At 36.1% G+C, this 14,285-nt stretch overlaps 1 protein-coding gene across 1 annotated transcript in view; it reads left to right on the top strand.

Annotated features, from left to right (window-relative positions):
* Positions 1-14,285, top strand: part of LOC122792921 (T-cell-specific surface glycoprotein CD28-like) — a 79,411-nt gene that overhangs the window by 37,537 nt on the left and 27,589 nt on the right. The window contains exon 2 of the mRNA XM_044060491.1: positions 11,094-11,456. Within this exon, the coding sequence (XP_043916426.1) occupies positions 11,094-11,456 (363 nt within the window). The remainder of the gene's footprint in view (positions 1-11,093; positions 11,457-14,285) is intronic.

A 14,285-nucleotide genomic window follows, 5' to 3' on the forward strand; every position in this document is an offset into this window, starting at 1 on the left:
TTTCTGAGAGACTGACATTGTGTATTATCCATCCTGTCCGGTCACCTGGAGAGCCTTTTCATCTTAGGAATGTGAGATGGTTGCTCGATTCTTTGCAGATAAAATTGCACCCCTGAGGCTGGATTCTTCAGCCATGATAAACACAAAGGCTGTCTGTAGTACTTATCGTAATAGCAGCAAAGCAGATCTAAATCCAGAACAAATAGTTACTACTGGTCTGTATGGGCAGGACCCAGTTATATATCAAATTATAACTGCTTCTCTGAGTTGTGGGATTTTTCCATCTCTTTTTAAAAAAGCACTTGTGACATTGCTTCTGAAGACACCAATCCTAACAACTTGGTGACGACTGCCCTGTCTTTACTCTTCTATCCATTGCTAAGATAAACTGAACATCCTGTATATGCAGCTTGATTCAATCTTAAGGGAACATGGAGTCCATAAACTATTTCAGTTTGTTTTTTCAGTAAAAGCATAGCACCTTAAGTACTAAATAATCTATTGATGTGAAATCAACTTCATTGATTTGCATTATTCCTCTGATCCCTTTTCAGCAGTTGACACTGTTAAATATGATGTCCTTTTGTAGCATATTCAGACTTAATGCAGCATCTTTGGTGCCATCAGTCATTGACTTACTTTATAACTTATTATAAAGAACATAACGGGTAGTGTCAGGGATTATTTTTTCCTTTCCTTTCCGTTCCGTCTTGTTTCTGAAGTACTACAAGGCTCCATATTGTGTGCATTATTGTCTTTCACATGTATGTTTCTGTTTGAACATAATCAGAAAAGAGGTCTGTATTAGCACCTCTTTTTAGGTAATACCCAACTGTATGTCACCTTTCTTCTGTGGCAAATATCTGTTATTAACTCTTCATGATTCATTCTGGAATCCATCCATTTTAGTCATGTGCCACTTGTTTGAAACTCAGTAAGTCTAAGACTGTAACAAACTACCGCCAAGAGGTTCTCATGTGGAACAAAATGTTTGACCTGGGTTAAATTCCTTAATGATAGTAGGAACTTCTGACTACAGCTAACATTCAAGTGTGAGTCTCTCATCCAAAATCTCACTCCTCATGAACAAAGTTATCACTATCCCCTTGTACATACCAGGGGTACTCAAGATCTGACAATCTGGTATCTTTATGCTTTGATTGCAGACATTCCCTTTACTTGGAGCTTCGTAACTCAGAAATATGTGTATTTATTTAGTTAAAATGTCAATGCTCTGTAATTCTTCCCCTTTCATTGGTTTGCATTACTTTATGCATATTATTGTCAATGTTGACCAAAAATATATTTATTATTGTTAATGCTGTTTCTGCTGTTTACAACCAGCCTCATTGTACTTGTTTTGTCATCGTTGCTGAATGCATGTTCTAAGTATTCACCATTTAAAGGTCATCTGGAAATTGCATTGTATGCAAATGTTTTGACTTAGCCTCATGGCCTGGGATGTGGCTAAAAAGGGTCCTGTCCCAGTTGACTCATCCTGTCAACAAAAAATACAAAAAATAAACTATTTTGTCTACAATGGGCTCAGAATTCTGCAGGCTGAGTAACTCCCTACTACAAAAATATCATTCCATTTCTGTATATCCTACATGTGGCTTCTGACGTGGTCACATATCACCTTTAGAGTTCTGCTGTTAGTTAGCCTGGCTCCACAAAACCTGGGTCCCCCTTAGAGCTCCTGGCTCCATGTAGGACACCCAGACCCCTTTTGCTTTGCTGTCTCGCAGCTGTTGAAGGTTCCTGGGGTGAGTCTGGACTGCACATGTCTTCATTCTCTTTCATTTTTGGTACCACACTTCTAAAATTCCCAAAACTAATGTCTAAGGGGGTCTCCCATACAAGTCAGTTCCCTTAAAACCTTTTTCCCCTTTGCTTATGATTTTTTTTTTGTCTACCATGTTCCAGACTAAAATTTAATTGCAGAGTGATGTTTTTGTTTTTTTAATTTTATCTTGCATCACTTTACATATGAATTTGAGCAACGTATTCATTGGCCTTGTACTCCAACGCAAAACAAAAAAAAGCAAAACTGGCTCTGATAAACACAGACAGTATCCTTGGGTTGGGTAGGTTTAATAAAAAAAAAGACAATGTAAACTCTTTCACAAAATGCTTCATATATTTGTGAAAGCATTTAACTTGCCATTTGTTTCAGTTTAGGATGCACCATTTTGCAGGGTGGATCAGGTTATGTTGTACCACACCATCTGTCAGACACAGTCCTGTAATGTTTCTGCCAACTTGAAGGACGAACACAAGTTGTCAGTTTAACTGACAAGTACAAATACTTTGGCACCTGTAAAAACTCTGCAAATAAAAGCTTTCCAAGAATAAGTGGCATAATCATACATTTCCAGTATAAGTTAAATATGAAATGTGTCAAACAAATCAGCATTAAGGGAGCCTGGTAACCATACATCACAGAAAACAGCCTCCTTTCACACTATGTAACTGCCATCATGCAGAATAATACATTAGACTGATGCATTAGGCTTCCAATGCAATGCAGATACTGTCAGCAATTATAGTCTAGTATAGCATTTTCTTTTTTTTTTTTTTTTCAAAATAATTTTTTATTTTCAAAAAAAAAAGGGTAAGTAAACAAAACCATGCATATACATAAAAGTCCAAGCAATGAATACGCACAAAAATTACATACATGGATGCTTGTGACCTTGTTATAAAGTGAGATGAACATAAGAGCATATTTAACATGGACAAGGAAGAAGACTACAGCTTATTGAATTATGCATAGTATACAAATTAACAACAAAAACCCAAAAGGAACAATATATACAGTGCTACCAGTACTAAAAAAAAAAAAAAAAAAACAAACAGTGTCAGTGCTTTAATACTACCTATTGACAGCCCTACTTGTACTTTGTAGTAGTAGAGAGTTGCCCCATAGATAAAGAAAGAGAGTATAAAGGAAGATTTGTGGGAAAGCCAGATTTTAGTCGCACTGGATTATTTCAAATAGGCTTTTCCAAAGTTTACTGTAATAGGCTCTCTTCCTAGGTCCATATATGATGAATTTCTGAGCCGAGATATATTTGGTGGCCATGTCAGCACAATTTAGTCCGATCTAACCAGTTATATGTGATGTAAAGTTTTATGAGGGAACACATCGTAATTAAGATGTGAAGTTGAAATTTAGAGGTATATTTAGTATAGCCGTATCCCATGAGAGAGTAGAGCTATAGTAACCCATTTTTCACTTTGAGAGAACACCATAGTTTATGGGAATTTTTGCAATGCCACATAATATGTAGTAAGTCAGCTATTGGAGTTAAATTTATTAATTCTTACAGGGGTATAGTAGGAGTTGTTATTCAACATCAGTTGCGATATAAGAGTTTTAGAGTTCTATAGTGGTTTTTATAGCTAGTAATTTTTGGTCCTCTGTAATAGGAGAGATTTGCTTATCCCAGTATTTGGAGAATAGGCAGTTACCTTTGTAAAGTAGAGGGTGTAATAACTTGTATGACGAGGATGTTGTTTTGTTGTCATTAGCAACTGTGTTAATGATTAGTTTTAGTTTATCAATTAGTAATGTATCAGGGAATATATTATTGGTTTGTGAAGAGATAAGTAGAGATAAGTTCTTATGTTCAAGGATATCCCATACTGTAAGGCCTTTAATGAGAGGGAATTCTTCCAGGTCTATCATCTTGTTGTTGATCCTTAGATTGGGATTAAGATGCATTGGTTGAAGAAAAGGAAGAATAGGATGAAGATTAATGGCCTTAATCAATTTCTGAAAGGATTTAATTTGAAATTTCAATAGGGGTGATATTCTTGAACTTTGGAGATAGAAAGGGAATAGATTTAGGATTAATTTTATTAGAGAGAATATGGCCATGCCATATCTTCAACCAAGCTGGATAGTGAGTTTGAGCTTTTCTATTCATGTTTGCAACGGACCATAATTTATTGGAACAAATAATTGTGTAATAAAGATGAATGTTTGGAAGGCCCACCCCGCCTTTCTCTTTAGGAAGGCATAATTTGGAAAAGAAACCAAAGAAATTTGACCAAAGTTTTAAAGATTGTTTGATATAGTAACATTGATTGAGCTAAATTGATACAGGAGTCTAGGCAATATATTCATTTTCACAATAGCTACTTTAGAAAGAAATGATAAGTTTAGTAACTTCCATCTTTGAAGGTCTTGACAAATGATGGACCATGATTTAAGCAGGTTATTTAGCTTGGTTGTGTTGAAAATTAATGCCTAAGTATTTAAGATTGTATGAGACATTAAAGGGAGATTCCGGGAAAAAAAAAGGTTTATGAGCCTCAGGATTTATTGGGAAAATGTGTGACTTTTTGTTATTGACTTGGTAACCTGAGGCCTCAGAAAAGGTCTGTGTTAGGAAATTGAAGTAAAGGTTTAAGTCATCATCAAGAAGGCTGATAAAGCTACTGTGTGTTGAGAATTTTAGGTATGGTGTGATATGTATTTTGAGTAATATATAAAAAAATGGTTCAATAAAAGATTGAAGAGAAAGGGAGAAAGTGGACAGCCTTGTCTTGTACCATTGGTAATCTTAATTGAATTAGATCTTTTTGTTTATATATGATCATATCTGAAAAAATTTTTGGTATAGTAAAAATAAAATGGTGGAGAAGAAAGAAGTCCAGTCTACCCCCTGTCGCTTTTCGGCGGCGTCAGAGTCAAGGCATACAGCGGGTTTTTTTCTCCTTTAGTAAAACTGATAAAGGAGTCCAAAGTTAATGTATTATCCCATGTATGTCTACTGGACATAAACCCAGCTTGATCAGATGATATTATGTGTGGCATTATTTGTTTGAGTCTGTTGGCTAATATAGTAGAAAAAATTTTAATATCAACATTTATAAGCGAAATAGGTCTGTAGTTATGCGGATCAGTTTTTTCTTTGTTGTTTTTTAGTAAAAGAGTTGTTCCAGTGTATGTCAGAGATTCCATTTTTTATAATGTAGTTAAAGACTTCCAGAAGAATAGGGGCGATTTTTTGACTAAAAGTTTTGAAAAAGTTAGTAGTGAAGCCATCTGGTCCAGGAGATTTCCCTATTTTAAGTTTATTGATGGCACTTTGAATCTCTTGTATATTAAGTGGAGCTGATAAGAGGTTTGTTTGATCCTGATTAAGAGATGGGAAGGAAATGGAATTGAGAAATGTTTCCCTCTGCATATTGGAGGAATTGTGCCTATTCTTGCTATAAATATCTGTATAGATGTCATAAAAAAGATTAATTATGTCAGAGTCTGATTTATATAGCATCCCTCTGTATTGCAAAATGGTGCCACTATTATTTTTGAGTATTCTAGATAGGGTTCTAGATGGGATTTGAGCCCATTCACTGTTTTTGTTCATGTAGTGAATAGTTATGTAGGTGTAACTCACATAGTTCTTTATGTGTTGAATTGACTAGTTTCTCTAACTTGGAGTCAGGGTGTAATTTTAGTTCTCTCTCCAGAGAGGCTAGTTTTAGAACCAGACTAGTCTCTTTTTCTTTATTCAGCTTATTAAAGAAAGTGGCTTTGCTAATCAGATAACCTCTTAATTCAGCTTTGAAGCGCCCATTTGTATATATCAAACGCTATTTGAGATTTGTCTAAATTAGCATATAATTCAGACAGTGACGCGTTTATTCTCACTAGTATCTCTTTGTATTTTAGTAAATTGTTGTTAAAGGACCAGTTCATATATGGAGTTGTAGAATGTGCGAAAGAAATCATAAGGGAGATTTTTGCATGGTCAGATAGTGTCCTAGGCTCACATCTTAGAATGTTTTTGAATTTGGAGAAAAATTTAGAGATTAAGAAAAAGTCTAGACGTGACCATGATTTGTGACAATTAGAGTAGAAAGTGTACATGCTGTCTTTACGTGAGTCAGTACTGTAGACAATAGTATCCATGAGATTAAAGTCAGATATTAGTTCCTCAAGGGCAATAGAAGCTTGAAAGTTATATGAAGGAGAGTTGCTGGTACGATCTAATCTGGGATTTAACACAGCATTCCAGTCACCTGCAATTATCAAAAGGTGATTTGGGAATGAGCTAAGGATATTGTAAATTTCTAGGAAAAATAAATGTTGTAGAGTACATGGACCATATAAATTTAAGAATAAAACAGGTTTGGTAGAGTCTGGTAATACAGAGGTAAAATAACACCATCTACCATTTTTATCAGACTTACATTCCATAATAGCGCCCTGGAATTGTTTCTTAATTATAATGGCTACCCTTTAGAGTTTGATGCACCCCCGCTATTATAGTCCTGATCCATTTTCTGTTGGATGTTTTTTCCCAGCCCTCTTTAGGTAAATGCGTCTCCTGTAAGAAACAGATACTAGCCTGAGATTTAAAAAAAAGATGGAGAATTAAGTTCTTTTTCACAACATTTTGTAGACCCTTAACATTCCAGCAATCTATATGCCAACTATTGAATTCCTTATTTTAACTTGTTATACTGAAAGAACTCTAATAAAAGTGGAATTATTATTCTACCTGTACTAGATATTGTTTGATTATAAGGGTTTGTTTTAGGGCTTGCGGAAAGGAAGAGAGCACAATAGGGCATTAATCCTGTCTTTATGATGAGATTAACCTTGCATAAGGAGGTAGCACACAGCTTCTTCAAACTAACCCCAGTGCCTAACCACCCAAACTCCTTGTATGAAGAAGGAAACATACACCCAAACAAAAAAACAAAAACATCTATACATATGTACAAAATATACGTCATCCAAATGAACCACGAACCTAGCATACTTATACATACACCCACTGAGCTTCCAAAACCAGTACTCGAAGGTGTACGTTTATGGGAGTCCAACAATCAAATTGAGTTTTAAGTACTAAGGTTATGTGTTTAGATAGACATTTGACTGTAACAACATACGATTTGGTAACTCACTCAGAGTCACTAACAACAGTCTTAAAGCCGAACACACTAGTAAAAATAGGATTATATAACTTAGGTAACACATTAACTCATAAAAATATTTTATGTCAGCAAAAAAAAAAAAAAAAAAAAAAGGGCTCGGCAGGTCCCATATACCACACAGAGTACAAAATGTGCTGTGGCAAGTGAGCTTGTGTAAAAATAACTTTTCTAATTAGTTTTCAAGGTAATATTCCTAACTACTGACCCTGTAACTAATGATCATTGACTCTGCTTGGACTGTTGAAATAATTGTTTCAGGTTGCTGCGAATCAGATGCATGCCTGTTTAAGGTAAGATAAGTGGCGTGAGAGCCGGCATGCAAATCAGTTGTCTATATGTGGTCATAGCCAGACTATAGCTTAGTAAAAAGGATAAGAACCAAATGTCATTCGGAGCGAAGACCTAGTCAGTGTGTGTTACACATAAAATAGCAAGTGTACTGCATACAAAATAGCTAGTCAAAATGTTCATAGCTATTAGCAGAAGCACATTTCAGCCTGTCAGATCTGTTTATTATCATGGTTATAAAACAAATTGCTACAATCAGTCATTTCCTCCACTTTTGGGCCAATAAGCTTAGCACAGATTTACCTTATCATATGACATTGTGTGCCTGAAGTGTTCTTACATCATGTGATAAATGACATCTTGTGTGATGTTGCTTATTTGCGGGTAATGGTGCAGTTAACTTTTCATGCACTTTGCAGCTTTACTCCCAAGGTCGCTTCTACAATATCACAAAGTCCAACTTGGTGACCTAGCAACTATGAAAAAAGGTTACAGTACATTAATTGTACTATGTAACAGGCCTCATAGCCCAGAATAGGGTCACCACCAGCTTCTATTTCAAAGGACATTTTTCCTTTGAGGAGCTATGTCACATACAACATGTGTGTGTGTGTGTGTCTATATTTCCCTTTACTACAGTAGGTTTTATTTAGTGTAGACTCTAGTTGGGGTTTCTACTGAGTTGTCTGTGTGACCTTGGGCAATACCTGCAAGTGGTCAGTTGTGCTGCATATACTACCCAGGTAAACAAATGTAAAATATATATTCATCTTGGAAAAAACAGCAAGTACCTTGATAATTCAGAAGCAAAATATTTTCTAATTCTTATGCAACTATTGAAGAAAACAATGATACTGGATCTGAAACATCTTAATGCATTATAAAACAACTATATTGATTAATTTACCAATAAAGTAGTAAGATTTTTGTTTAAATACAGTACATTTAAACTGGATTGGTTACTACGTTACAGAAGATCTATGCATATCGCCGAGTCAGTCTGTGTTTTGAAGAAATCACACTCACGCTTGCAAGTTTGCATTAGGTACATTCAAGCATATAGCTTGCGAAGCGGCAGTCAGAGTTTGTACAGGGCTGATAAGCGCCAAAGACATTACCTTCTTCATTCTGGCTGATCAGTTTTGAGAAGATGTTCGTTGGGGAACGAAATAATGTGGAAGCGCTTGTTCTTATTGCCTCGAATGACCTGTATTTCAGAAGAAAAAGGAAGTCCCAGGGATGTTACAGAAGGAGCTGTGTAAACACCTTGTGGAGAAGATTGTACCTGCTCACAACTGTTAACCAGGCCATTGGGATTTAGAAAAAGAAATCAGGTAAGTGCAGATAAACTGTGAAATAATAAAATACCTGATTTTGAGAGGGAATTACACGGCAAAACAATGAGAGCAAAGTATAGCATTACAACATGCTTGGCAACAGAGTCGCTGGCAGAAGTGTAAACTCAGGGAGTAGGAACTTTATTGAAAGCCTTTATAAAGGCTGTTTTTGCTTCATTTTGGTTATTAACTGAGTATTTCACTTCATTGATGTAAAAGATCAGATTGTTGGGGTAGCGCATTTGGAACCGGATGTTTCTCTTAATTAAGTGGAGCTAATTTTGTCTATTTTCCTTGATGGCTGAAGGTAGATCTTGCGAAAAGGATATCTTATGATTATTCCACATAATGAATTTATGTTTTAAATAGTATTTTTGTGTTACTTGATAGTTGAGCAATTTAACATAAACTTGACGTGGATCAGAACTGTCCTGTCTTCTGAGCTCTTTCAATGGTAATTTCTGTTTTTTCATCAACAAGTTGTAATAATGAGTCAAATATATGTTTTGCAGTGGTGATTAAGTTTTGACTGTCATAGCTCTCCGGGATACCTCTAATTAAAATATTGTTTCTTCGACTTCTTGCCTCTAAGTCTGTTACTTTCAGTTGTAGATCTGATAAAGCTGATGATTTGGCATTGAGATCTTCAGTGAGAATATGGATTTGCATCTCATTTGAATGTGTTTTTTGTTCAAGTGTGTCCACTCTTTCTGCGATTTGATTAACAGATTTTCCAATAGATGAGAGCTGTTCAGAAAAATTGTGTATAGCTGCATGTATGGGCTGCAGGGCCTGTTTTAATTCATCCATGTGGAAGCCAGTATCCTCACTATTATTAGAGGAATTTTTGTTAAGATCCGTCTGCTGTTTGTTGGTTTTTTGCCTTTTGGAAAGATTCTCCTTTTCTGGTGAAAAGATTGCCGAAGCTTTAGCCTTTGTTGTCTGTACTTCCATAATAGTAGATTCAGTTGAAGATTTAAGTTGCTTAGCCATGTGGTCTTCAGAGTGCTGCAGCAAGGTTAGGCCTTATAAGTTACAGATAGTGTAGCACTATAAGGTAAGGTAGAAAAAAGATATACTTAATTTGGCCTCTGCCTGTCAGCTGATAGTATTAAATATATTGGATTTTGATGCTGAAGAGGGTTCCTTTATACCAATGGACGTCCCGAAGCTCTGAGAGGTATAAATCTAAGATAAAATTAAATGTAGTAGGGAGCTCAGTTTAAGTGCAGTTCACCAGGCGTCCACCATTTTGGAATAGTATAGCATTTTCTATGTAAAAGAACACCAAACCAATCACAACATTCAGGTCTTGAAGCATCCTGGAGAAGCCAGATAATGCAACTGCATAACATTATCATGATTTTTGTTTCTCTATGAAATTTCACCTTTCATGTTAAATGTTATATGGCATTCAGTTACCATAACTGAAATAAATGCTCATCTTACTGTTAGAAAAGAAAGTGAACAATGGTGAATAAAACTGGCAGTGGATTAAAATTCAATGACCAGTACAATTTAAAAGGGGCACATACAAGTCACCAGCCGTATTGACATACTAACTTTTAATTTTGTGTTTCCAAGTCTGCTCAGAAATAACACTACAATGAATGCCAACAGTGTATGGTTGAATCGTTCCATATTCATGTTTACTGGGCTCCAGATACTCAGTTTAAAACTCTGCCACATTTGTTTTGAGGGTTAGCTGTTATTGACAGCATATACCTCTATCACTCAATCATCCCCTCGGTTATGTTATGCTGTCACTCAAATGACCCTGCCCACTACTGGGGCAGCAAGAGGAACATGCATATTAAACTGAAATATTACCCTAAGTTGCTGCCTGCTGCATTACATCTGTTTGGTAGAAGGAAATAATTTGTCTACTCTTTCATTAAGGACCCTCCCGTTTCCCTTCTTCATTTGTAATTTTAGGAATACTTGAATTTAAAAACCAGTCCAAAGTATGAGCTAGAATTTCAGCATAAACAGTTCATGCCTAGACAATAAGAGTTTCACTGGCCAATACCCACATGACTCATTCAAAAATAAAGTATGGAAGAAAAGCTGGCAAGCATTAAGTCTTATGAAATCGTACCAACCTGAAGGCAACCATGCTATACAGCAGTTAATACGCACTAAAATCAAAGATGTTTGGTGCCTCAGGAAGAGCGCTAACTCATTACTTCTCACATTGTTGTACCATCTAGAAGTCTGCGCCTCCTTCACTTGGAAAACAGCTGATTGAAGATTAAAATGTAAAAGAAAAGTGGTTATTTTTACTTTGAAGTTTTGTCTAATATACAGTACCAGACCTGAAATCAAAGATTGCAGTGATAATGAGATTTGAATACAGAGACTGATTTATTTCATTTAGTATGATTTACAAGCATGGAATGCAGAATGAAAAACATAGATAAAACCCAAATGTGAAAAGAAAAGTTATTCAGTGCATATTCATTTTCATTGAATGTCTATCAAGTGTAACACTATACTATCCTCTCTTTACAGCATTGACAGTTTTTCAGTCTCCAGTGGCATTTTCACAAGATGGAGTTGTCAGTTTAATATGCAATTACAACTACAGTTTTAATGTAACCTTCAGGACAGAATTTCGTGCCACCTTATTAAAAGGACAGATAAGCAATAACAACATAGTATGCAGCTTCACTTACAACGCCAGTGTTCAGGAACTTACTTCCAGAAGCCATGGATTCCACTGCCACGGACGACCAACCAGTCACAATATCAGCATCAGTCTTATAAATCTGAGCACTAACGACACTGATATGTATTTTTGTAAGATAGAAAAAATGTACCCAGCTCCATATTACAACTTCACAGGTAGTGGAACCTACATACATGTTTTGGCTGGTAAGTAAACCATTGCTGTTTATTGTTTTATTTGTAAATTATTGCATAATTAATTATTGTGTTAAATTTATAATACCTTACAGTAAAACCAATGAACCAGCTTTTAGCTACAATGCTGTTTTATGAAGAGTGAATAATTGTTGATGTGCATTAAATAACCGTGTGAAATGATGCTTCAGATGGTATGGTCATAGCAGGAAGATGCTGTAATCTTGTTCTACTCTGTTTCTATGTTTGGGTTACAAGAAGGTGGACAGACAAAACCATATGGATATGATCTGTCTGGGCTTCAGCAAATTTTTGACTTGTCCCCCCCCCCCTCTTTTCTGAGAGACTGACATTGTGTATTATCCATCCTGTCTGGTCACCTGGAGAGCCTTTTCATCTTAGGAATGTGAGATGGTTGCTCAATTCTTTGCAGATAAAATTGCACCCCTGAGGCTGGATTCTTCAGCCATGATAAACACAAAGGCTGTCTGTAGTACTTATCGTAATAGCAGCAAAGCAGATCTAAATCCAGAACAAATAGTTACTACTGGTCTGTATGGGCAGGACCCAGTTATATATCAAATTATAACTGCTTCTCTGAGTTGTGGGATTTTTCCATCTCTTTTTAAAAAAGCACTTGTGACATTGCTTCTGAAGACACCAATCCTAACAACTTGGCGACGACTGCCCTGTCTTTACTCTTCTATCTATTGCTAAGATAAACTGAACATCCTGTATATGCAGCTTGATTCAATCTTAAGGGAACATGGAGTCCATAAACTATTTCAGTTTGTTTTTTCAGTAAAAGCATAGCACCTTAAGTACTAAATAATCTATTGATGTGAAATCAACTTCATTGATTTGCATTATTCCTCTGATCCCTTTTCAGCAGTTGACACTGTTAAATATGATGTCCTTTTGTAGCATATTCAGACTTACTGCAGCATCTTTGGTGCCATCAGTCATTGACTTACTTTATAACTTATTATAAAGAACATAACGGGTAGTGTCAGGGATTATTTTTTCCTTTCCTTTCCTTTCCGTTCTGTCTTGTTTCTGAAGTACTACAAGGCTCCATATTGTGTGCATTATTGTCTTCCACATGTATGTTTCTGTTTCAACATAATCAGAAAAGAGGTCTGTATTAGCACCTCTTTTTAGGTAATACCCAACTGAATGTCACCTTTCTTCTGTGGCAAATATCTGTTATTAACTCTTCATGATTCATTCTGGAATCCATCCATTTTAGTCATGTGCCACTTGTTTGAAACTCAGTAAGTCTAAGACTGTAACAAACTACCGCCAAGAGGTTCTCACGTGGAACAAAATGTTTGACCTGGGTTAAATTCCTTAATGATAGTAGGAACTTCTGACTACAGCTAACATTCAAGTGTGAGTCTCTCATCCAAAATCTCACTCCTCATGAACAAAGTTATCACTATCCCCTTGTACATACCAGGGGTACTCAAGATCTGACAATCTGGTATCTTTATGCTTTGATAGCAGACATTCCCTTTACTTGGAGCTTCGTAACTCAGAAATATGTGTATTTATTTAGTTAAAATGTCAATGCTCTGTAATTCTTCCCCTTTCATTGGTTTGCATTACTTTATGCATATTATTGTCAATGTTGACCAAAAATATATTTATTATTGTTAATGCTGTTTCTGCTGTTCACAACCAGCCTCATTGTACTTGTTTTGTCTCGTTGCTGAATGCATGTTTTAAGTATTCACCATTTAAAGGTAATCTGGAAATTGCATTGTATGCAAATGTTTTGACTTAGCCTCATGGCCTGGGATGTGGCTAAAAAGGGTCCTGTCCCAGTTGACTCATCCTGTCAACAAAAAATACAAAAAATAAACTATTTTGTCTACAATGGGCTCAGAATTCTGCAGGCTGAGTAACTCCCTACTACCAAAATATCATTCCATTTCTGTATATCCTACATTTGGCTGCTGACGTGGTCACATATCACCTTTAGAGTTCTGCTGTTAGTTAGCCTGGCTCCACAAAACCTGGGTCCCCCTTAGACAAAAGAGCTCCTGGCTCCATGTAGGACACCCAGACCCCTTTTGCTTTGCTGTCTCGCAGCTGTTGAAGGTTCCTGGGGTGAGTTTGGACTGCACATGTCTTCATTCTCTTTCATTTTTGGTACCACACTTCTGAAATTCCCGAAACTAATGTCTAAGGGGGTCTCCCATACAAGTCAGTTCCCTTAAAACCTTTTTCCCCTTTGCTTATGATTTTTTTTTTTGTCTACCATGTTCCAGACTAAAATTTAATTGCAGAGTGATGTGTTTTTGTTTTTTTAATTTTATCTTGCATCACTTTACATATGAATTTGAGCAACGTATTCATTGGCCTTGTACTCCAACGCAAAACAAAAAAAAGCAAAACTGGCTCTGATAAACACAGACAGTATCCTCGGGTTGGGTAGGTTTAATAAAAAAAAAGACAATGTAAACTCTTTCACAAAATGCTTCATATATTTGTGAAAGCATTTAACTTGCCATTTGTTTCAGTTTAGGACGCACCATTTTGCAGGGTGGATCAGGTTATGTTGTACCACACCATCTGTCAGACACAGTCCTGTAATGTTTCTGCCCACTTGAAGGACGAACACAAGTTGTCAGTTTAACTGACAAGTACAAATACTTTGGCACCTGTAAAAACTCTGCAAATAAAAGCTTTCCAAGAATAAGTGGCATAATCATACATTTCCAGTATAAGTTAAATATGAAATGTGTCAAACAAATCAGCATTAAGGGAGCCTGGTAACCATACATCACAGAAAACAGCCTCCTTTCACACTATGTAACTGCCATAATGCAGAATAAT

The sequence above is a fragment of the Protopterus annectens genome, chromosome 2.part0, assembly GCF_019279795.1.
Source record: "Protopterus annectens isolate FY-2018-M chromosome 2.part0, PAN1.0, whole genome shotgun sequence".
Lineage (NCBI taxonomy): Eukaryota > Metazoa > Chordata > Ceratodontiformes > Protopteridae > Protopterus > Protopterus annectens.